General features: G+C 49.5%; 1 protein-coding gene across 5 annotated transcripts in view; it reads left to right on the forward strand.

The window, feature by feature from the left end:
• Rps6ka2 (ribosomal protein S6 kinase A2) overlaps positions 1-24,475 on the forward strand; it is a 275,284-nt gene extending 250,809 nt beyond the window's left edge. For all 5 annotated transcript variants that reach the window (XM_039078975.2, XM_039079021.2, XM_039079056.2 and 2 more), the window contains 9 exons: positions 3,141-3,271; positions 4,081-4,206; positions 10,528-10,617; positions 12,452-12,610; positions 14,853-15,014; positions 17,350-17,426; positions 18,160-18,277; positions 20,456-20,593; positions 21,383-24,475. In XM_039078975.2, the coding sequence (XP_038934903.1) occupies positions 3,141-3,271; positions 4,081-4,206; positions 10,528-10,617; positions 12,452-12,610; positions 14,853-15,014; positions 17,350-17,426; positions 18,160-18,277; positions 20,456-20,593; positions 21,383-21,508 (1,127 nt within the window). In that variant the 3' untranslated portion in view covers positions 21,509-24,475. The remainder of the gene's footprint in view (positions 1-3,140; positions 3,272-4,080; positions 4,207-10,527; positions 10,618-12,451; positions 12,611-14,852; positions 15,015-17,349; positions 17,427-18,159; positions 18,278-20,455; positions 20,594-21,382) is intronic.
• Positions 24,476-24,983: the final 508 nt, after the last annotated feature.

Below are 24,983 nucleotides of genomic sequence, written 5' to 3' on the forward strand. Positions count from 1 at the left end.
ACGTATCCAGGAAGCTTCCTGTCCTATATGACGTGCTAGCGTCTGTGCTCCAATAAAGCACATGTGGAGTATCTCCACCTGTCTACAGCCGGGCCCCGCCTAGGATCAGAGACCCTTTTGCCACTGGGCTGCGAATCCCTCATAACCCTGTACCTGAAGCAGAACATGAAGGAACAAAAACTCCATTTCCTTCACAAGTACTTCCCCCTCCTATCCCCCTCCCAACCATTTTCTTTATGTCAAAGTACAGGACTGGAAGAGGAAGAAAGGTGGAACAAGCAGAAAGGTGGAAGCTTCTGTTGCCTCAGGATAAACGCTTCTGGAATATGCAAATGTTTTGAGATGCTTAACGTAGCGTGTGTTTTTCAATTGTCACTTATACTTGTAAGAAAAAATTCATGTTATATTTTATATATTGATGAATAGATCATTTATATATTTATTTATATATCCTGATGGGATTTCTTATATATTACATATTTCATGTGCTTCTAATATATAGATATATTAGATATACAACCTGAATTTTCACTGCTAGGGAGCAAGTTCTCTTTATCATTTCATAACATCCTTTCTCTGTCTCCCTTTCTTCTGTCTGCCTGCCTGCCTGCCTACCTGTCTGTCTGTCTGCCTGCCTGTCTGTCTCATGTCTTTTTCTTTTTAATATCTTATTTATGGGTTTTGGTGGTGTTTTTTCTGTTATTTTCTTGAGTCAAGTCTTGTTTGTAGCCCAGGCTAGCCTTGAGCTTGTGATCTTCCTGCCTTAGCCTCCCAAGCTGACACTCTGACAGAAGGATACCACCATACTTGACTGGTGTCTTTGTTTTTCTGTTTTCACTTTCACACTGTTAGGATCACACTCCTGTCTCAGATATGGTTGCCCACCTTCCTAGAACGATCACCTAAGGGATGGGGATGACTCAAATGCAAACCTGAATTCAGATCCTGAGTACTCACTACCTAAAACGCCCACCACAGGGGTCAGTGGGATGACTCGGAGGGTAGAAATCCTTGTTGCACAAGGCTGTAACGAGTTTGGTCTCTAGAAGCCCACAGGAAGCTGGATGTGGTGCTGGTGCCTGTAATCCCAGCATTCTTATGGGCGTCAGAGATAGGAGAAGTGCCCTGAGGTCCTGGACTAGTGCTGTATTATTTACCTCTGCTGATGTGCTGAAACACCCTTTTAAACGCAACCTAAGAGAGAGCAGCATTTGTTTCGCTCACAGTTTAAGAAGGTCATAGTCTGTAATGACACAGAACATGTGATGACAAGAACATGAGGCTAGCCCAATGCATTTTATCAGCTGAGGCTAGCCCAATGCATTGTATCAGCAGTCTGGAAGCAGAGAGGCTACAAAACCTCACGGCCCGCCCCCAGTGATGTATTTCCTCCAGCAGGACTCCTTTAGAAGTTCTTTTTCCTTCTCAAACAGACCAGGTGAGGACCAAGTGTTCAAACACATGAGCCTATGGGAGATATTTCATACTCAAACCGCAGCGGCCAGACAGCCTGGAGTGTATACAATGTGTCAGAAGCAAGAGAGACACAAGGGGAGAACAGAGGAGCTGAAAGTTCTCAGGCTACCACAACATGCCTGCTCTTGCTCTGTCTGTCTGTCTGTCTGTCTGTCTGTCTGTCTGACACACACACACACACACACACACACACACAAATAAATTAAACTCAGGTAAGGCACTGCATCTGTAATCCCCAGAACTGAGGAAACAGAGACAAATAGGTTCCTAGAGTTTTGTGCCTAGTCGGCCTCGATGAATAAATAAAATAAACTCAAAGTTCAATGAGAGAACCTGTCTCCAAATAGTAATATGGAGAGTGGTCAAGGGAGACACCTAATATTAACCTCTGGCCTCCACACATGTGTACACACACACACACACACACACACACACACACACACACACACACACACACACGCATACCCCAATCCTCATATCGTCACTGTCATCATCCTTATCGTCACTATCCAGCAATAAAGATTCTGATATGGGCAGGCTGTTACTAATGTGGCTGTGACATCTTTAACAGTGGCGTATGGGTTGGCTTTGGTGTTTTTTGTTTGTTTTGTTGTCATTGTTTTTGCTGTCACAAAGAATGCTAAAGACAACATTTCTGTATACTCACTGCACTTTTGAAAGTAATTCTAAGGACTACATTCCTACATGTAGGCTGGCTCTTCAGAGGGCATGTGCCATTGACGGTGCAGGGGCCGCTGCCCATCTCTCCTCTTCCAAGAGGCTGTGCCGGTTCATGTTCCTCCCTTCATCCCCTTTGGCAGATGTGGTTGCTGCTCTCCCTTCTCCAGATCCCTCTCCAGACAGTGCCACTGCATTTAAATAAGCACGTGTCCCCTCATCTGAGAGCCTGGGCGTCTCTAACACAGTACCCATGGGGGTGGCTTGCCCATTCTTGTTTGTCATATACAGTACAGGCATATGCCGAGCAGTCACGTACCTTGCTGATATCTAATGGTGAACCTGGGGGTGAGGGAACCATGTGCTAACAGTCATGCTCTGAGCAGGCCTCGTGAACTTAGAAAATCACAGTGCAGAAAAAAAAAATCACTCCTCACATTTGACCACTGGACCATGGGCAGTGACAATTTTGGCCACGTATCCTTGAGGGTCAGAGTGGTGTAGACTTGGCATAGAGCCGTGCAGCTATGGAAGGGGCTGTGCTGGCTGTGGGCCGGGCCTTGCACAGTGGTAGGGGCTACAGGTGAACATGGAGCAGGGGAACGCTTGAGGTTTCTGATTGCCTTTATTCACATAGCACTTGCCTAACCTAGAAAGGTGGTGCCTCCTGGTAACCCCTCCTAGAAATTCTGGCTGCTTTTCATCTTGCTCTGGAGTTGGGGGTTGATAGATTGTGTTGAGGACAATTTAGTAACCTCTGAAGTCAGTAACCTTACAGCATGTGATCCATGATCATCTGAGAACGTCTGGGTTGTGTGTGCTTGCCCAGTCAGACTCTTGGCAGCACCTGGAGTAGGCCGTGTGCTTCTACCCCTCTCTGCATACGTCCCTTCTCCAGCACACATGATCCGTATGTAATCACGTGCACACGCCATTACTTTGCCCTGGCTCACTTGGATCTCATGAAGGGCCTTGCTCGTCCGCAGACTCTCCTGGTGTCCCCCCAAGTGCAAACGCCCACCACCTGTTCAGGGGGTTCAGCTTTGTGGCCTCCAGCCTGGTCCAGGAGCCTTCACAGCAAGACGTGCCCAAGGCCCCCATTCACCCGATTGTGCAGGTAAGTCTGATCGCCCCAGGAGATGCCTGGCCTTGGACTTTTATCAGCTCAGTGATGGGAGCCAGCAGTGGGTTAATGGCAGACATCCCCTGGCCCTAGATGTTATTGTTACTGTGGTGATCTTCCTGGTGGTCTGAGCCCACTTATTTCTAAAAAGGAATAAAAAGTCTTGAGGTGAGGATCACCATGGATACCTGGGCCCGAGGCTTCTTGGGACAGGTTTGGGGATTTTCTCTGTGTGAGCTGTGGGTTCTATGTCGTTCATTGGGAGGCCAGTGAGGGCATTATTTAGACTTCTGTCATTACGTGGCTATAACTAGAATTCAGAGAATCCAGAAGGATTAGGAGTGAGCTCGCTTGAGCACTTGATGTCTCCTTCATCGTAATTAGATGGCATTCAATCTTCCTGACCTTCATCCCCCTTGTGGTTATGGCTCATGGGGCTTTTGTCCTCAGGAGTGGATGAGTGGGGACTGTACACACAGGCCAGAACTGGCTTGCGACTCAGCTGTTCAAGGGTTGGTGCTTTGTGTGGATACTCTGGAGACAGCGAGCGCTCCAGCCGCATTCCAGGGCTTCTGCCTTGTCACTACCAGAGTCTCATTTCCACAGAACTTTGGGAGAAAAATGAGTGCCCAGTGGACAAGTAATGTCTATGTGTCTGAATATCAAGAACAATCTATGCATAGCTCTGGGACCTAGGACGAGGGAGTCTCAGTTTCCCCAAGCGAACAAGTTCTTGTTTCTGTTGCACATGTGTGTACCCGTGTGAAAGGCTGGTAACCGTCCCTGTCTTGGCCTCCCTGCAGCAGTTACATGGGAACAATATCCACTTCACTGATGGCTACGAGATCAAGGAGGACATCGGGGTGGGCTCCTACTCAGTGTGCAAGCGGTGTGTACACAAAGCCACGGATGCCGAGTACGCCGTGAAGGTGAGCTGAGGAACTCGGATGTACCGTGACCCGGCTGGGCAGCAACTCCAGCAGGAACCTGGGTGCTGAGCAGGCACAGGCCCGCAGCTTCTAAGGTCTGACGTGATAGACTTCAGTTTAGTTTGATACGAGGTCACCCATTTAAAAAAATTTTTTTTCAAGCTGGGTGTGGTGGCATACAGTCGCAACCAAAACGCTCAGGAAACTGAGGCAGGGGAGCCTGGCCTATATAGCAAGATCCTATCTCAGAGGACCCAAACAGTTCTTTTCAAATCATAAATATTTCAGTTATGTTCCACATGGAACCATTCATCTTTAGTAACTAAGTGATTAACATATGCCAAGAGTAACAGCCCCAGAGTCCCGTATCCAGGAAGATAGGATTGAGCAAACAGGAATAGTGTTCATCAAAGGAAGGAAAATGTGGCGGTGGGGGTGGGAGGAAGGAAAGAAGAAAAAACATAGCTGTGGAAAAATGATCCAAGAAGTAAATAGCAATAGAGAATAGAAGAGAGGGCTCGGGCTTTACTCCGCCCACCAGAAGCAGTGTATAGTATAGACTGACACCTATAACCCCATATACTAAGTTCAGAATAGAAGAGAGGGCTCGGGCTTTACTCCGCCCACCAGAAGCAGTGTATAGTATAGACTGACACCTATAACCCCATATACTAAGTTCTCCACAATAATTTTCAGCTCTGTACCTGTTCCTAGATTAAATATTGGACCTAAGAATCCAAAATGCTGATTTCTAGGGTTTTCTATAAAGCTCTTTCTTCTGAAGTCAGAGTGTGACGTACACAAATGCACACACATTCTCTCTACACAACTGTGAGTCTTAACCTTCACCACTTGTCCTAACACTGGAGACATGGGTTTTGGAGAGATGGTTCAGTGGCTAGAACACTTGATGCAGAACACTGACTTCAAGTCTCCACATAAAATCAGGTGTGCAGCCCACATCTGTAGTACAGTGCTCCTAGCCGAGATGGGAGGCAGACACAGGAGAATCCCCAGGATTGACCGGGCCAGCAAGCACGGCCTGTGCTTTGGCAAACAACGAGAAGAGACTGTTTCAGACAAAGTCAAAGGAGAGGCCTAAGGCCTGAGGCTGTTTTCTGCCTCCATACCTGTGCTGTGGCGTGTATGCACCCACATGTACACGTATATACACACACACATATATACACACTCATACATACAGTCACTCATACACACACTATGTCTCATATACACACACACACTCACACTCACTCGCACATATACACACTCACACATACACACACAGTCACTCACATACACACACACTCACACTACACTCACACAGACACACACAGACACACACAGACACACACAGACACACACAGACACACACACACACAGACACACACACACACACACACACACACACCATTAAAGACTTAAGAGACAAAGTCCAAGCCTGTGCCACCATGACATGGACCACGTTGGCTCCACTTGGCATGTGACTGGCCCAGCTCTTCAGAGAGTATCGAGGGAGGAGTGGAGCTGGCCAGCAAGGCAACAACAGGAGCAGTTTCCACCCACGGTCATTTTCCAGGCTCTGAAAAGGGTGCACAGCACACGAACTGCACAGGGTATCTCACCTCCCGTGCTGTTCTTGACAGTGGACATTTCTCAAAAGCACGTTCTCTAGAAACCGTGCATCTTCACCAGCCATCTACCCCAGGTTTCTCAGGCATTCGTCAGCCCAGAAAAAACAAAGCAAAAACAAAACCAAACCCCTCCAGCCAAACATCTCAGGAATCTGTGGTCTTTTGACAAACTGACCTTGGATTTCTTAAATAGGAGTGTTTAACCGTAGAGGATTAACTTAAAAGCCCTCCTGATGAGCTCTCCCCATTCGGCCTGCCTACGAAGGGGAGGGTTGAGGGAGGAAGTGGGAATAGAAGACTCTGGGAGTCCTCGATGTGATGGCCATGAAAGCGGTGCTTGGAGATACAGCAGGGTTGCCAGCCGGTGTCATGGAGCAGCCGCCTCTGTGGCACAGACAGTGGTCCAGGTTGTGCGTGGCTGAAGGTTTGCTTAAGACCTGTACTCTGCCTCACCCCAGGACTTTCCACTGCTTTGTAAGCTTGCGTGAGCTTCCTAGTACTTCTCTGTGTGAATTGTTTCTCACAGAAATTCTTTAGATAGTTTATCTGGAGGCCAGCAGCACTCCTAGAAGCAAGCACGGCTGCCAACAAGTGCTAAGAAACATGTCTATTGTGTGGCCAGCTCAGCTGACCCAGTGCCCTTTAGAAATAACCTGCTACTGTTCAGTGAAATTCCGTGCCCTGAGACTAGGCCCCATGGGCAAGAGCAGTGGCGTGGTCTCTCTGGCATTTCTCCATCCAGCTCTCACATAGAGCCGTCTGTTAACAGCTTTGTTGGGAGTTAGGACTCTGGCCTCAAAGATGCTGTTGTGTTGACCCTGTGGACCCTCAGTGACAACTCTCTTTCCAACCTGTACACCCCAGAAAGAAAAGCTAGACACTGTGTCTCTAGTTAGCGGTGAAGAAAGAGCCAGGCTCTCCTGCTTCTCTTTCAAAGCTTTGAAATTTCTTGGACAAGGCAGGTGGTGGGCCTGTAGGGGCTCCCCTTGTTCTTTCTAAGATGATAGTGGGCCATAATTTATTGGGGAAAAATGTTTAAATTAACCCTCACTGGAAGGAACAGGACGACGGAATACCATGGCTTCTTGACAAGACAGTTAGGCATCCACCATTTCACCTAGGGGCATGCACAAGCCATGTGTGGGCGGGAAGCAATAAGTCCACTTCTGTGAGGGTTGAACCAGCATTGAGTACTTTTAAAGAAGAAAGAGCCAACAGTACACCATTTCCTATGTCCATAACACAGTGGCTGTCCCCTCTGATGAGCAGAGCCTAGATAGACCTTTCCGTAGGTCTGATCTGTAGAAGACAGAGGCCTGTGCTCTCGCATCGTTAAGTGCACATGTCAGTTAAAAGGAAAGCACTCCAAGGCTGTGCTTCGAATTTGGATCATCTTTAATTGGCATTCAGAAAATTGTTCAACAGAGAGCATACTGCCTGGTGACCCCTTGATTTCTCCTTCAGGAAGCCAGCTGCTTTGCAGTTATGCTTCTCTGACACATCTTTTCTCTCTGGCCAAAGAACTAGAAGCCTCGACACACATGGAATAATAAAACTATGAGGTCAGCAGAGACAGAGTCTCCCTCCCACTTCCCTATCTGTCCCGCATGTGGCCACTGAGTTCAATTCCATGGCCGAGGAGATGAGTGGGTGTTTACTTGAGTCAGAACAACATATCTTTGGCCCCCACATATCTTCTCTCTAACAACTCCCACTACTGTTAGTCCCCCGAAGAAGGCCTCGCCGCCCTGTGCCCGTCTTTTCAGTTGCAAGCTTGTGTGCAGAGTGACAGATGGCCCTCTCAACAGCCAGTGATCCCAAGGTGTTTTTGGCTTCTCTGTCAGCAACTGGATGACTGTGTTTGCTTGTCTGTCATCCTATTTTTAACTACAACAGAGGATGTGGCCACCACACCCAGGCCAGGCCTTACTCCCCGTAGGAGCCAGAGTTTGGATTCACATCACATCATTCGTGTACAAAAGCATTTGCACGGCTGCACTCAGCTTCGTTCTGTGTATATAATTTGTCATCCAGAAAGGAAGTGGAATTAAACAGATGCTTGGCCCGGAGATCGTATTTTTAGAAGGACAGATTGGCATGGAAATTTTAATTTTTTCCTATTGAGAAAGCACCGGACTTCTTTTTCTTTGTCATTTGCTTTAATTAATGCTACAGGAGAAAATGTCTGTTAGAGTTTTTTTCTAGTAATTACATGCTCCACTTGCCTCGCTCCTAACATAGTATGATCCTTCCAACAAACGGAAGGGGGTGCTGGGCAGGGGTGCACCCTGCTTATCCCACAGCTCACACTTTGGCCTTCAGACCCTGAAGTGCCTCAGCACCTGGAAACACAGCGCTCCAGTGATGGGGCTTGAGAAACACAGGAAGGACACAGACAGACTCAGAGAAGGAAACTGGAGACTCGGGGGAAACGCACATACACGGATGGCAACAGGGATATTGTGTGTGCCAGCAGCAGCCACCAGCAAACAGGCTTCATCTGCTAAGAAAGCCACCTTCCTGTCCCAGCCATTGTGCAAGCCACACTTGCTTCGGGCATATGCACACTGTGGCTTAGCCTCTCTGAGGAGGGTGAGCCATAGTTGCTGGCCTGCACAACCACAGGAGCATTCATGTTCAGTAGGGTCAGCAGCCCCCTGGGCAGGATGCTGCCTGGTGAAAAGAAGAGACATGAAGTAGGAAGGTCCCCCTTCCTCCGGCCTTTGATTGTCTCGTCCCTGTTATCAAGCCAATGCCGGGAGAGGAGAGCCAAGCAAGAACATGGTTAGAAGTAAATTCAGCCACATCACTCCTAAGAAACCGCCCCTCCGGAAGCTCACCGGAGGATCTTGCATACCCACTCGCTGATCCCATTTGATGGAGGTGCCTTACAAGTTCCACCAAACAATCAATTGATATTCAGAATGGTATTATGGCACACAATGTTCAGGCCCAGGAGCACGCCATGCTACAACAGATTAACCAGAGCGAGCTCTGGTGTGCCTCCTAGGCACGTAGGAACATAGGTTCTTCCAGTCTTATGGCGCTAGTCAATGTTAGTGAGATCTTAAGGTCTTCAGTAGTGGATTTGTTCTCAAGTATTTATAACCTTTCATCAGAATTTTTCTCACGACTTACATCAGAAGAACACAACAGGAATGAAACACACTGAAGTGAGGAAACAGATTAAGCATTTGAAGTCCCGAGTGATTTTGTGATAGTTAAGGTGATCTCCCATTTAATATTTTAATAGATAAAATTCCCATGTTCCGGATTCAAAAGCTATGCTGGAGGAAGCCTCAAGGTCTCCCAGTCATGGCTTTAGCTCCTCGTCACCCATTTCCTCCTCCATGGGAAGCCGAGGTTATTAAGATTTCCCTCTTCCCTCTCAGGGTTATTTATGCATTCTCAAGGAAATGCATGTGTCTGACTACATTCCTTCTCTGCCTCTAATACAAACGGCAGCATGGGATGCGAGTGTCCCTGGCAGTAGACAAAACCTGCCTTCTCGTTAATCTGCATCCAGCTCCTTTGTGAGGAGACCGGATTGATGTCAGGAGTGGACTGCTTCATCGTGGAAGGCCTTTGAGAAAGAAAATCCATCTGCCACTAAACTGTTGATGCCCATAAATGTATGCTGGGGAGGGGTGACCCATAGTAGTTAGAGTGGGGAGGCTTTCAAACTAGATAGTGCTAATGTGTAGGGGCAGAGGGTGCTGCTGGGGGTGGCGGGCATTTCTGAATTCGTGAGCCATTCTCACCGTAGGTGCTCCCCGTTCCACACACATGAATCCTCTCTTTCCGTTAACTCTCCCCACAGACATAGGTGGCAAGGCACCTTTGAAGGTTATCAGAGCCATCAAATAGCACTCCTGTTTCAAAGGCATGTGACAGTCATGGCTTCGACTTAAAGTGCCATGTAAGGGGAAGGCACCCGTTATTCCTGGAATTAAACAGCTTTCAGGGCTGTTCCAAGATACTGTGCAAAATATTGGACAGGAGGAGGAACCCAACAAGAAAGGGGTGTCTGGTCGGCCTGACGGAAATGCAGCCTGCTCAGCCGCCAGTGTGTGTCTGGGAGGACCTGCTTCTTAACCTCTTTTTGTGGTTGGCTGCAGTTTCCTGGACAAAGCAGAGGTGCCCAGTGACTGGAAGCTCACTTTGAAGGAGGGGGAACTTAACTACCCAGAGTTCAGTGGCAGAAATAGGCTGTGCTACTTGCTAGTGCCTGGGTGAGCTCTCTGAGATATTTTGATACCTTGAGGCTCATGTCTGAGGGTCGTCTTTCTCTTTCTTGTGGTATTGGGGATTGTCTTGTACATATTAGACATTGTACATGCTAGACATGCACTCTGCCACCAAACTTCATCCCCAACTACATTCCTTCTTTTCAGCCTTTCACTCTGAGGCAGGGTCTCATTAAGTTGCCCAGACAGGCCTACAATTTGCAGTCTTCCTGTTACATGCTCCCTGGAATTACAGATCTGGTCTCTCCTCTTTTTGCTAGCTGAGACAGGAGAGACTAGATCTACATTTCTGAGTAGTTTGAAGCAATCTTGGTTGAGTACTGTGGGGTTGGGGGCAGCTGTGCCTTGGCTCTCTGGAGCCTCAAGTTTGTTATCTATCTGGAATAGTCTATCAAGGTCAACAGCAAACCTCTCACTGCCACCTGCTGTGTGTCCTTCAGATCATCGATAAGAGCAAAAGGGATCCCTCAGAGGAGATTGAGATCCTCCTGCGGTATGGCCAACACCCCAACATCATCACCCTAAAAGATGTAAGTACTTCTGTGTAGCAGCCCCATTTTAGCCTTTTGCTTCAACTCAGACAAAAATCCTACCGTTTGCATAGTACGAGGTCTCTCACATTGCTCGTCTTTAACGTGTCTAGGATCACATGTATTAGACACTTGCCACCCAGGAGTCTCTGGAGACGCTGGCCACCCTAACTTGGGTGCATACACACATAACTGGATATATGCATGCCCCTGGATAGCCCCCCACTCTCCCCAAGCATGCCATGGACAAGATTAAATGACCTGTGTGTGTGTGTCAGAATAAGAGTGCCAGTCCTTGTCTTTGAGTTACTCTTGGCTGACAGATGCAGAGTGGCATGAGGGTTGCAGGTCCCACCGAGCCCTGGCTGTGGAGAATTTTACAGCCTCTTTTGGGCGTTCCATGATGAGGGGATTGGAGCAGGAGTCAGCGACAGCAAGCCATTATGCAAGGCCACTCTACCCCATGAAGCCTCAAGTGCAGCTATGAGTTTAGGGAGAGAAGAAAATTCCTCTTCTTGGCCCATTGAGTAGCCCCTGGATCTACTTCAGTGTTCCTTGGGCAGCAGCTCACAGAATAGAGCTCAACACCAGGGAATGTAGACAGCGAATGCCTCGTATTATCTCAGACGCCTCATCGCATGAGTCTGGTGCTTTGGCTGTGCATTCTTGGTTTCTGTGTAAGTTTCAGAACCCAGCTCATCCACAGACACAGAGCTCCCTTCTGCGCTGTCTGAGGTGAGCAGCCCAGGTCTGAGACAGCATCATCTTCCCACCTTCAAAATAGAACAGTGGATTCATAAGCCCAAAACAAACATAGCAGAATTAGCTTCACACCTTTTACATAGGTCACAGTCAGGTAAATTATTTTAGTAGCTTGTTCTGGAAATTCGATGATTAAATTATTATCACTGAGATAAAAATAAGCATTTAACCCTGACACCTCATTTGCACCATTCTCAGAGCTCGGGCCCCCACGGGCTCCCATGCATGTGGTGACTGGGATACACGTGTGATCTCCATATGTACATGGGGGATACATGTGTGCTCTCCATGTATACAGGAGGGGGATGCACATGTGATCTCCATACGTACAGGGCACCAAAGTAGCCAGAGTTTGAATTTTTTTAAAGATGTATTTGTTTATGGTGTATGAGTACACTATATCTGTCTTCAGACACACCAGAAGAGGATATCAGATCCCATTAGAGATGTGTGTGAGCCACCATATGGTTGCTGGGAATTGAACTCGAGACCTCTAGAAGAACAGTCAGCATTCTTAACCATTGAGCCATCTCTCCAGCCCTTGTTTTTAATTTTTAAATCGAGTTTAAGGCTAGTGTGGGCAAAATCTGTGCCTTTCTTTAGAGCCATGTCCCGTCCCCCGCAGACATACAGGGTCAGAACATACACTCTGACTTGACCTCTGAAATTATGTACACGATGGTAGTTGAGAAGCAGTGTCCTTGGGGAGTGCTGTTGCTGCTGTCAAGTTTCTTTCTCTTGGGTGCCACCACTCAGAGACTGGCAGCATCACTATACATCATATCCCAGTGAACTAACCCTTCTCCTCTATGCATCCCGTCCCAGCTTGCTCCTCCCCCCAAGATGTCAAAGCTCCAGCCTTCCTAAGAAGAGCCACTCCTATGTGGCTGGAATGGCTACCCGCCCACTTGCAATAGTTAAACAACTTGATCTTCCTCTTAGGGAACCAGCCACCAGCATCTCTCTGACATCTCATTTGGAGCCCTTGCTCCTGCACATTCCCAAGGCTGAGGAGGGCAGCCATGGTGCCGTTAGATGACTGAGACTTAGTACACTTCCCCTTCTCGCCTAGGTCTATGATGATGGAAAATACGTATACCTGGTGATGGAGCTCATGCGAGGTGGGGAGCTGCTGGACCGCATCCTCCGCCAGCGGTGCTTCTCAGAGCGGGAGGCCAGTGATGTGCTGTACACCATCGCCAGGACCATGGACTACCTGCACTCCCAAGGGGTAAGGCCAGGGTACCACAGCCTGCAGGAACAAGACGTGGCCTAGGTGGGGCTAGGTCCAGGCCAGGGCAGTGGACCAGCTTCTGGGCAGCTCTATAGAGTCCACGTACCCACACGATGTAATTTGCCATGGTGTGGTCTGCTATCCTTTATGGGTCTAAAGTCATTTGAACACTTTATACAGGAACTATGATAATAAGTTGTGTGAACCAGTTTTAGCAAAGAGAATTTGATGCTCTGGCCTCGATAAAGAGAGATTTAGGATTTCCATTACTTGTGATACAGAAAGCTAAACAGAAAGGGTAACAGTTCGGGTCCCCTCAGCCTCAGACGGCCCAGGCCGCACCAAGCTCTTCATGGACTCACTTCTGAAGCCTAGGCCATGTACTTTGTGTATCTTAGGAGACCAAGCACGGGTTGGTTAAGGACCCAACGGGGCTGCACTGCAAAACTCAGGCCACGTTCTAAATCTCCAGGACGGAGCCCAGCAAAATATACTTTCTGTATCTTCTCTTCCTTCTTCCTTCACCTCCATCCTTCCCACACCCTCCAACTTTCCCTTCCTTCTCCCCCCATCCTTCACTCTACCCTGTAACTCCATCTTTCCTTCCCCCACTCTTCACCTCCTCCACCCCCCACTGTTCTTCCCTTCTCAGAATTCCTCATAAAGCAGGCTTGGGCCAGCTCTGTCCACAGGCTTGCCAGATCTTGCCAGATCTCACAGTAAGTCCTCTTTATGCAGCTTCCTGGAGATCCAGGAATTCTACAACTGTTGTTATAAAAATGTAAAAAATATAAAAAATATATTGTTGTCTTTTACCTCGCTCGGTCCAGCACCGCAGTGCCCCAAGACATCTGCTAGATATCTTGGCGGAAACACATCCCAACTCTGTGGCAGCCCAGTGTCTCCAGCGGCCGCACACTTTCTTACACTCAAACCGTCACGATAGAACACACAACACAGTAATCTTTGACCTAATTGATAAGATATAATTGCCCACTTAATCATACAAAGCCCAGTACCATCCATCCCTTAAGAACATTTGTAACAATCTGTAAAGGTACAGAGTGGAATCTTAACATCACCCTCCATATTGTCCTGCCTTGGCTTCTCTCTCTCCCTCTCCTCTCCTTTCCGTTCCAGTCTCCTCCTCTTCCTTCAAACTTCTCTCCCACCCATCCTTCCGTCTCCTCCAATGACAGGCCTCCTTCTGTCCTGTACCTGCCCCTCACCTGCATTTTACAAATTCAATGGGGAGAAGTTTATGGTGAAGTCACCTGATTCCTGAGTACGAAACTGGGCAGCTGTCCTTGGGGCAGTGGAATTAGCATCAAAATACAGATAACTCCAGGGCAAACCATGACATACAACAGTTTCCCAATAGCCAGATTCTAGCAGTATCCTGAGTGTGAGTTTCCCAGACATTCTTCTGCTTAATGAGGGAAGTAAGGGATGGAGACAAGTCTTCCACTCTCCTGTAGCCTGCCACCAGTGTCTGGAAGCCGGGCTTGGTGGCCCAAGTGTGTCACTTCAGTCCTCCTAGCAGAGCCTGTCATTGCTCCACAAGAGGACAGTTGGGATGCTCAGCTTCCCAGCCTCGAGGTGGCATACCACATGTCTGCACAGGGGCCTCTGTGCCTTCTGAAGGCCTCACTTTGCATCCTAAATAGCTTCTTTGTTTTGAGGGATGGCTGGCCCTTCTGTTGTGACAGCTGTCACTGTAACAGTGGGACATACTTGAAGTCTGTGCCTTGGATGGGGCAGGTGCAGTCTGTGCAGCCCTGAGCCCCTCCCTTAGCTGCCAGGAGTCAGTCCATCTGTGACAGCAATCCACCAGTGATTCTGGCACCTGTGACAAGTGGCCCACGCCTGGGATGCCCCAAAACCCCCTGAGTGAACATAAAGCACAGGAATCTTTTCATCTCTGCAGCCAGAGCTGCCTGCCACAGGCCCTTCTGTGGCATAGAGCCAGCAGCTGCTCCTGTGTCTAGGGTAAGCATGTGCTTATTCAGTCACACAGTCCTGCCATGTGAAGGCAGGCACACAACACGGCCTTCACAGGGTGCTTGGCTCTGAGTGACCAGCGTGGGTGAACAAGACAGGGCGGCCCCTCAGACGAACACAGACTTTTCCTCCTGCCGAAAGACTTGCCCTAGTAATCAGTTCCCAGGTGGCCCTGGCCGCCCTCACACCCTCCTGTCCTCCTCCCCCTCAGCTTTGACTGATGCTTTCTGCCTTCCAGGTTGTTCATCGGGACCTGAAACCAAGTAACATTCTGTACATGGATGAATCTGGAAACCCCGAATCTATCCGCATCTGTGACTTTGGGTTTGCCAAACAGCTGCGAGCAGAAAATGGACTGCTCATGACCCCCTGCTATACTGCGAACTTCGTGGCTCCTGAGGTCAGGGTTCCCCAAACCCAGGGACGACACATTAGTCAGGCTGAGGAAGGCAGCCTTTTCTGTTTCCAGAGTAACCAGAGAGCTCTGGGCACTGAGACGGCACAGTGGGCTCAGCAGCCTTCTCAGGAGATGAAGGCAAGCCTGCTGTAGAAGGACACACAGCACAGCAGCTCTAGAATCAGCCAATCCTACCCAGTCCCCTCGAGCATCTTACTTTCCATTGGAAAGACTTAAATGGTACTGGCGCACCTTGGTTCTCGTATAGAGCAGTGGTTCTAACTTTCCTGATGCTGCGACCCTTTAATGCAGCTCCTTATGGGTCACCAATGATGCCCAACCACAACGTTTTTCTGTTGCCACTTCCTAACTGTTTTTCGCTACTGTTAAGAATCATAATGCAAATTTCTGTGTTTTCTGATGGTCTTTAGGTGACCTTTGTGAAAGAGCCATTCAGTCCCCAAGGGGTCGCACCCCACAGGTTGAGAACCACTGCCCAAGAGTTTCCTAGACAGCAAGTCAGCATCCATTCAACTTCAAAATCCTGGGGTCCCACAGTAGCGTGCAGCTGAATGCTCACGTGTGTGCAGGGGACCCACTCTGCTCCACACTCCATACCTCAAAGGCTTACAAAGGAGTACCTTGTCCCTCTTGTCAGCGTCCTGAGGCCAATCCCAATAGGTTCTGCTCACTGTGCTGGGATGTTAAGTCTGGCTTCTTGTGTGAGTTGATGGCGAAGTGGGACGACAGTGGTAGAGGCAGGGGCAGGGACCTGTGTCTGATTGAGTCAGGAGAGGCTCAGGTTTGTGAAAAAAGGACTTTCAACCCTGTGTGGGGCCTTCTGAGAATGGTCAGGTCTGCTCTGAGTCCTAAGGACTGCTGTGTGCTTTTCTGAGAGAGACTCAGCAGATCCAGGTCTAAGAATGACTGAGGGGTTGCATGTGAACAGCCTGGTCCCTTTGGACACGGCTGGTTTGAAGCTCTAATTGTGCCTCTTTTGGGTGTTGTCAAAACTGACAGAGTTCATGCAGGTAGCTTCATCTCATAGATTTAGGAAAGAGAAGCTAATGCAGAATTTACATGACTCTGAGAGGTCACTCAGCCAGGGACTTGGAAGTGTGCCCTTCATTCAACATATGAAACCCATCATGCACCACGGCACATAATGGTTCAGAGACAGTAATGAAAGCAGGCCTCTCACTCTCACCCGGGAAGAAACTGAACACAGAGTTATAATGCCTCCTTCAGGCCAACAGAGCAATCTACAGTGATCTGTGACTATAGCCCAGGCTCGTCATCATCACCCAATATGAACATATCCAACAATCACCCTGTGTACACTGTGTGCCGGATGACTCAGCAGAATTCTTCTTTAGTAATTCTTCATGTTTAACTAAGACATGTTGGTACAGGGACACACACCTCTAGTCCATTGGAAGTCTCTAGGAGGCTGAGGTAGGAAGGTCAGGGACAGTATGGTAAGACAATGTCTCAAAACATTACCCAGCAATTGCACTTCTGGGTTCACACCCTCAAGAATTAAATATGTCTGTCCATCCTTGTGTATACCGAGATTATTTACAACGGCAGCCCAAGTATCCACCGCTGGCTGATAAACAAGATATGTGTGTGCACATACCAGAATGTTACTCATCCCTCAGAGGCCAGGAACTGACTCCTGCTACAGCGTGAATGGACCCTGAGGACAGGGCTCAGTAAAACAAGGCAGTCACAATAGACAGACAGAGTGAGAGAAAGCACTCAGGGTGTAGTTGATACAGTGCATGTCTGGGCATTCATGAAGCCCTGGCCTCAATCCCCAATACCATGTAAACCGGGCATAGTGGTGCATCCTTATCCCAGCACTGAAGAGGTGGAGATAGAAGGATGATAAATTTAAGATCATTCCTGTCTATATCGTGAGCTTCGGGCTGACCCTGTATGGTTACACTTACATGGGGTTCCTCACAAGGCCAGATTCATAGAGAAAGTTGAGTGGGGTTTGCCAGTAGGGAATTTGTACTTAACAAGGAGCAAGTTTTAGTTTGGGAAATGAGGTTCTGGAGGATAGCCGCGTTGTACCATGAATGTTCATAGAATGGTACCCCTAATCGTGGCCAGTATGGTAAACTGTAAGCAAAACTTCTTAAAACTATGAGTCAGGCAAGGGCTATGACTCACTCCTCTGTCCCTGTGGGGGCCATGTTACAACACGGAAGGTAGGACTGTCCGAACCCAGCAGATGAGCCTGCCCTGCCCACTTCCTGTTCTCTTAGGAAAGCCTACTCTGAACTGGAACTGTCCAGTGCAATCCTGACCATGCCTGTTCCCCCTCCAGGTCCTGAAGCGGCAAGGCTACGACGCAGCGTGTGATGTCTGGAGCCTGGGAATCCTGCTGTACACCATGCTGGCTGGGTAATGGAGGGTGTTCTTAGCATCAGGCTTGAAGGCTTCGCCCCACCTCCCTGGTGCTTGTGTGTAAATAAATACCAAGGCATCTCTGTCATGGTGAATATTCAAACCCTGCTGGATAATGAAAGGACAAGGATAGTTAGCTATGTGGCCTCCTTAAACTCAGCCCCCAGACAAAACATGCAGGCCCTTTGTGGACCAGCCCACCTTCCCTCTACCACCTGAACCAGTATCTTGAAAGGAACTCAAGGCACATCTGACGTGATCTTCCTGGGAGGCTTGTGCCGATGTGTGCCTAACTTGTGTCAAGGTCGTGCACCAGGACTACACTTGGCATCCATGATGTGACCTTTGTAAGTTCATGAATCAGCCTATCCAAGAGCCAAGACTTGGCGGTAGACCAAGCCCTGAGTCCCTCAGACTTCACACCCCGGGTCCCCAGCCACTGAACCTCTGTTATGTAAAGCGAATCTTCAGGAAGACCTCTTGCCATCCTTGGCACCAATGGGACCTGGAAGGGCCCAGAAAGGATGCACACTCAGGCTGAGAGGACTTCCCCGTCCATTGTGCTGACTTGTAGCACTGACCAAGTGAGGGAGGTGGCATGGTGATAGGACATGCACATGCCCTGGCATGAGCCCTGGACTCAGAAAAGAAAGAGACCGACATTGTCCCCTCAACAGAAAGTACTGGTGTGGAGCTGTGAGCTCAGTGTATTGATCCTCTCCACACGCAGGTTCACCCCTTTTGCTAATGGGCCAGACGATACCCCCGAGGAGATTCTGGCGAGGATTGGCAGTGGGAAGTACGCCCTTTCTGGAGGAAACTGGGACTCCATATCGGATGCAGCAAAGGTGAGCGTTCTCCCTAGCATTCAAACCTCCCATGCAGGCGGTTCTGCAACAGGGAGAGTGTTTTGGAGAAAGCTGGAAATGCACATACAAATGTTATAAACATTATGATCATTATAGGCTTTCATTCTCAGAGTGTACCACACGTTACTTTTTAATGATAAGATTTTGATGTTTATGTAAAGCTCTACAGAGGAACAGGACCAGTAGAAGACGTAGACCGATGTAGACACAGGTCAAGAGGGTCGGACACAGGTGGTGCTTAGGGAACTGGCCGCTGTGACCAAGCCTACAAGCCTGAAGTTTACAGTGACTAGCAGCTAGGGACCCCGAGAAAGAGGTGATCCTGCAGAGTACAATGCAGAGCTTCCCGCCACCAAAGTGCCTCCCCCTTAGAGAGGTTTCTTTTAAAGTCACGGAACTGGGTCACCAGCTTCATTCCCCTGCCCATTGGACTCTGGTCTGCTATCACCAAATTATGGTCTAGCAGAAGGACGTACTGCCGGACTGGGGCTGTGGGTCAGTGGTCAAGCCCCCTGGTGTTTGCAGTGAATGTGGTTGTGGAGGTCCTGGTGAAGGTGATGATGCGGTATGGGGGAGGGGATAGTATAGGGTATAGTTGTGGAAAAGTGATGGTGGAGAATATGGTGGTGGGGGTGACAGTGGGGGTATAGTGGAAATCCTGGCAGAACCGATGAAGAAGAGGGTGGTGGGAAATGTGGCAAAGGTCACAGTAAAGGTGACAGTAGAGAGACAGTGGAGGTCCTGGTAGAGGTGGTGGTAGTGGGTTTTCTGGAGGTCCTGGTGGGTTTGGTGGAGACGATATGTCGGTGATGAGGAAGACAGCTTGTGTTTGGGGAGCACATTCCGTGTGTAGGACTCTACCACCCCAACGTCTCCTTCCTGTGTACCTACACCTTGTCTCAGAGGACTGTGGGAAATGTCTTAGCTCGTATCCCACAGCTAAGCCTCATCTGTGCACAGAGCTCTGGTGCCCTGACTGAGCAGAGAGTAAGTCCATGCAGCAGTGCATGATCAAGACTGCAGCTGCCACCAGCCTCTGCTGGTGATGGGGTACGGTCCTGAGACCCTAATGGCTCCTCTCACCCTCAGTACCGCCTCTCCCCCTGCTGCACCCTCTCCTCCTCATCTTTCTCCTGTCCCTCTTCCTTCCCTCACTCACCACACAGCAGAGCCTTCCATCCCCCCCCCCGCCCCCCATCTCATACAAACCTGTGATAGCATGGTTTTGAATTTGCCATAGTTCGGTTTGAAGTTGTTGTGTGGTACTGGAAATCAAAGCCAGGGCCTCACACGTTGCTGGGTGTGTTAGCTTTTCAGCGCTGTGACCAAAACTCCTGCCATAAACAACTTAGGAAGGATTGATTTTGGCTTAGTTTTGGAGGACTCGGCCCATGGTCATTTGTCCTCAGGTGCTTAGTCAGCACATTGTCAGCAGGAACAGGTGGCAGAGCCAGACAGAAAGCAGAGAGGAGAGACAGGAAGAAGCCAGTGACGATGACTCACTTCCTCCAGGTGGCGCCACCTCCTAAAGTTTCCAGAATCTCCCGGCATAGCACTAACACCTGGGGACCTAGGCTTTACGCATGAGCCTATGGGAAACTTTTCCATTTCAAACTATAACTTCAAAGGGCTCTGTCACAGAGCATCCCTCGCCAGCCCTGACAGCATGTTTTTATCTACATCCTGTGTGCACTGGCACACCGCAGCCCAGGGCTGAGATCTTGAGCAGACAGTGTCTCATTACTTTAATGCGCACACTGGAGACAGGAAGCAACTGTGCGTACAGGACAGACCTGTCCCAGTGCCACTGAGGTCCCTGTTGCCAGGTGCTAGGTTTCTCTGTAGAAGGACACCCACCGCTGTGGTATTTCTTGTGTTTGTGGAGGGCAGTCATTTTCATTAAAATAGTATTTCACCAGCTGGTTGTGTCATTTAACATTTGAAATACCTTCACTATAAAATCTTCAGTGAAACAGACACTCTCTGTCTATTGCTAAGTCAGTAATCATCGACACTTAAAATACACTCACAACTCATAGACCTAGGAGTCCTTTGAGCCCAAAGTGCAAAGAATCCCCTCAGAGTTGCAGCTGTGCTCCTACTGAGCCTTCTCTGGCCAGCCTAACATCACAGTCCTTCTCTCTGGACCCTTCTCAGGACGTCGTGTCCAAGATGCTCCACGTGGACCCGCAGCAACGCCTAACAGCAGTTCAAGTGTTGAAGCACCCATGGATCGTGAACAGAGAGTACCTATCCCAAAACCAGCTGAGCAGACAGGACGTCCATCTAGTGAAGGTACCTCGTGGCCAGAGTCCCGAGAGTGGGCATGGGGATCCTGGAGCAAGCAAGGCAGTGCCTCACCATTGGTGGGAAGAAACTACAGCATGTAAGGTCACCAGGTATATGGGACACCAGGCCCATAGGTGTCACTTTATCACACATGCAGAAATTGTGTTTGAGAGATGGCTTTGGTGTAGGGGTGATGTCTGGTACTGTGGCTGTACAGCCTTATGCTCAAGAGCCTTCAGTTCTGGAGCAGAAGTCTGTAAAAGTCCCCTTTGTGCTCGCAACTCCTGTTTAGAGCAGCTTCCACCTGCCAGGCTGGACCACCTTTCTAATAAGTGCGGATACTCCAAGCCCAGTCCTGTTAGAAGGCAGGTCCTGCTTGTGTCTCTAGGGTGTGGAGCTGCACCAAGATGAGCCTGGCTGCCCAGGTTAGTCCACTCTGCTTCAGAGTAGAGGAGCCTAAGAATCAGCGACCATGACTTCCTGGGGACCCAGCTGGTCCCAATAAACACATCTGCCTTCCTGTCAGCAGTAAGAAGATCCCATGGTCTTCTCAGGAATTCCGCTCTAGTCTTAAATACTCCTAAAACATAAGCCCCAGTCGAGCGTGGGGTGCTGTGGTAGTAATCATCATGTATGGGCTGATTATATGGTAGGCATTGCAGCATAGCTGGTACCCTCACTGCACCAGTAATCCTAGAGGATTTACGTGGGGGTAAACTGAGGCTCTCACGGTCCTGTGGTTCCCATTGAAGAGTGATGAACACCATGCTCACCTGCCCACCTTTCCTCCTACAGGGTGCCATGGCAGCCACCTACTTTGCTCTGAACAGGACCCCACAGGCGCCGAGGCTGGAGCCTGTGCTCTCCTCTAGCTTGGCCCAACGCAGAGGCATGAAGAGACTCACGTCTACCCGGTTGTAGTGGCTAGCCAAGTCTCCAGCCTCAGCCTCCCTGCCCAACGTCCTCTCAGGCTCACAGACACCAGATACAGGTCCTGTTCACGGGCCCTTGCGTGCCCGCGAGTCCAGCACAAAGATGGATCTGGCCTTGGCTGTCTCTCTGTTTCCTTTGCAGCCCTGGAAAGGGTCCTGCCCAGGATGTCTGAGCCTTGCTGCGCCGACCTCGCCGCCTGCTCTCCTCTTCTCCTGAGTGAAACCAAATAAACTTGTCACCTCACAGCACCCTGCTGGAGCCTCCCTGGGCTCACTCAGGGCTCTCGGTGTCTCCCATGTCATGGCTTATGCTCAAAGCAGAGAGCTCTTCATGTCACCTATGTGTCCCACTGTCTCTCTAAGAGTGTTAGTGCATGGTCCCTGCCAGGAGACTGCAGAGCTGCTCTGGAAGGACTGGATGCTCCTGGATGTTCCGGTGTCACCAGAGGCTGTGTGAAGGCATCCAGCTTAAATGCCTGGTTCTGTCCACAATCACCCAAAGAGTGCCCCTCACCACCCTCTGGTTCACAAGTGGGATGCTGGCTAGCCTCTCCCTGACCTGGTCACTGACTTGGCAAGAGTCCAGGTGGCTGAGTCTGTGTGAGAGCCTGATTTGTGCTGGTTGAGACAGGAACCCAAGGAAATTGCTGGGCAGAGCTCAGAACCCACTGCACTGCTGCCCCTCTAACCCTGTGGCCCCAGGGACACTGGAAGAATGGGGGCTCCGCTATGGCTGGGTGTGTTGGCAGCCCTGCACGCGTTTGCCTGAGGCCATGTAGCATATTCACCCCCTGCTGCCCTGGGCCACAGAGAAACTGAAGAAATGGAACTTTGCTCCCTCTCTCTCCCTTCCTTAGCCTGACTGAGGACAGGAGAGACACCTGAGTCCCTTGGCTGTAGAGAGACAGAAGGTGCCAGGACGTTGAAGGTGCCAGGACGTTGTCAGCAGGAGCGGTGCGCTTCGTAGAAGCCGCGGCTCTGTGTTGCGTCTTGTGTTTTCTGTTTCTAACCTGTGTTTCCAGGCTGTGGGCTGCACAGGGAGCAGTAGCTCCACTGACCAGGCTGTCTGTGCGCACTCTGGATGCAGAGTAACCGAGTGAGACCCTGCCTGCGTAGCATGCTCCACTCCAAGTGGTCCCGGAAGAGGGGCTTGTGTGTCCTCCGGTCTTTCTGGGGGCTGCTGAGGATGATGGACTCAGGTTAGAGGACACTCCACTGTGGCTCAGGACCTGCCAGTCTGATAAGCGGCCCCTCTGCCTGGTAGGTGTAGGAGGCGCCTGTTGGTCACAGAAAGCTTGCACTAGGAAGACCACGGGTGGATCGTGGCTGCTTCTCCAACTCCTGCCCCAGTGGAATGTTCGGAACATAACTCCTTTGCTCAGCCTAATTATTTCAGACCTCAAAATGTAAACGTGTTTCACAAGCTTTAATTACCCCACTGGACTCTGCTCTGTCTCAGAGTTGTAAAATACAGAGTGGGGACAGACTGCCCGCCATTTTCAGTGTCGCTAGGGATGTTCTCGTGCTTTCTCAGTGGACCTTGCTCTGCCCAAGGCTGAGGTCACCTCCCCGTTGTTAATGTTCTAGGTCCAGATCCTTCCATTTCTTGATAGAACTCTAGAGGGAAAGTATAGTGGGTGACTCAGTGACAGATTCTGTCCTCTGGGAAATGGGCTCGCATCCTCTGAGGGCCTCTCTGGCATGCGCAGTCCAGCCGTCCACAGCTTCAGGCTGGCTTTCCTTGCAGCTTCAAGAGTACATCTTTCGAGGAAAGGAAAGAATAACAGAATATAGAAGGCGTGGCTGAGGAGGCGGGCACAGCGTGCCCCCCTCATGGTCACTTAGTCGCATCACCTCTTTTAATCATGCCAGGTTATCTGCCTTACACTCAGCCTACTCTGGCCAAAGGGATGGAGGAGACCGTCACACCAAACGTATCCTCCAAGTGTCTGAAAAGGATGCTGGCTCAGCCATGCTCTGCTGAGAGTGGAGGGCCCCACACTCCCACCCCCACCTAGTACTTGATACTTGAAATCTCTCGTGGAATCAACCTGAGGAGCACGTGACAGGATTATTTTAATCCCTGTTCTTTAAAGTCTTCAGTGCGACAGCAGGCGGCTGTGGCGTGTAACCCAGTATCCCAGTGTTTACCTGTCCTGCGAACCCTTTACCGAACACGATAAAAGACCCTGTATTCTCTACACAAATGACTACTTGTGTAGTTACAGAATTTGTCATGGGAAAGCCCAGCCTACATCCGGGACTCCTTCACCATAACCAGGAGCCACTTTTGGGCTATCCCACTGGCAGCTCCTGTCCTGTTCGGGCTAAGAACATGATGAGTGTCCGGCTGAAGGAGGTGTGGGCTGGGTGTTGGTCAGATTCTCTACCTGAGAGTCAATGGCAGGCAAGCCGTGAATGTCCCCTGTCCTATGGTTGTGTGATTTTTGAACTACCCGTGTGCACTGATCTTTGGATATTGTTTGGCTTTTTAAGTGAGGATCTTCCCGATGGTATCTAATGTCGACAGTATTCTTTATTAAATGGTGTTCTTCTTTAAGAGGCCCTTTGGGATTTTCCCTGCATTGTTCTGCTTCTCTCAAGCACAGGAGGAGATCCTCGTGCCTCTTCATTCTCTCTGGCAAGTTCTGCCGCCCTTCACCACCCGCAAGACTGTGAGACACCTGAAGTGGAAAAGGACTCTGTGGTCCCTATGTGGCAGGGACACAGGTGGAAGGGGAAGCCAGCATGGCTCATCCGTGCAGGTGAAACGTACCTGTCCACCCTGCTCCCACCCCCGCTGCGTTTACATGCTCAGCAGTTCCGTTTACAGCTCACTCCACTTTCACACTTCCTGTCTGTGTTTGAGACGGGCGGCCACTGTACAGATATTTATTATGCTTTCCAAACTTTCCCATGAGATTTTTTGAATAAACATGGATTTTATGAAGTGTAATATTTTTCTGGACTAATGAGACCCGTTGCACTTTCTACGTTGCTACGAATAACAGTTCACGAACCCCCTCCCTAGTTCCTCTGTCGCTTTCTCTGACACTAGGTCACCGTGAACCTTGGCTGCCACTGAAATTTGTGGGGAGGAGGCATGGCATTGTGTTCTCTATACACACACACACACACACACACACACACACACACACACACACACACACACTTTTGTGTGTACCTGCATTGGTAATTTGGAGCAGCGGGGACCTATCCACTTGTGAATCTTGTGTATATGTGTCTCTGGGCATTCATATATGTACCTTATAGGGAAATGGGTCAGAATACCATCCACTACCATTTCAGGGTGGTGGAGGGGGAGCGCTTTATGCATAAAGTGCATATACATGAATGTATAGGAACATGTGCACACATGGGACCATTATGTGTGTATCATATGTGTGCGTGCGTGTGCAGAGCTCATAAGCTGGGGGCATATTTGCATAAATGCAAGCAAGTGC

This window comes from Rattus norvegicus, chromosome 1, assembly GCF_036323735.1.
Source record: "Rattus norvegicus strain BN/NHsdMcwi chromosome 1, GRCr8, whole genome shotgun sequence".
NCBI lineage: Eukaryota > Metazoa > Chordata > Mammalia > Rodentia > Muridae > Rattus > Rattus norvegicus.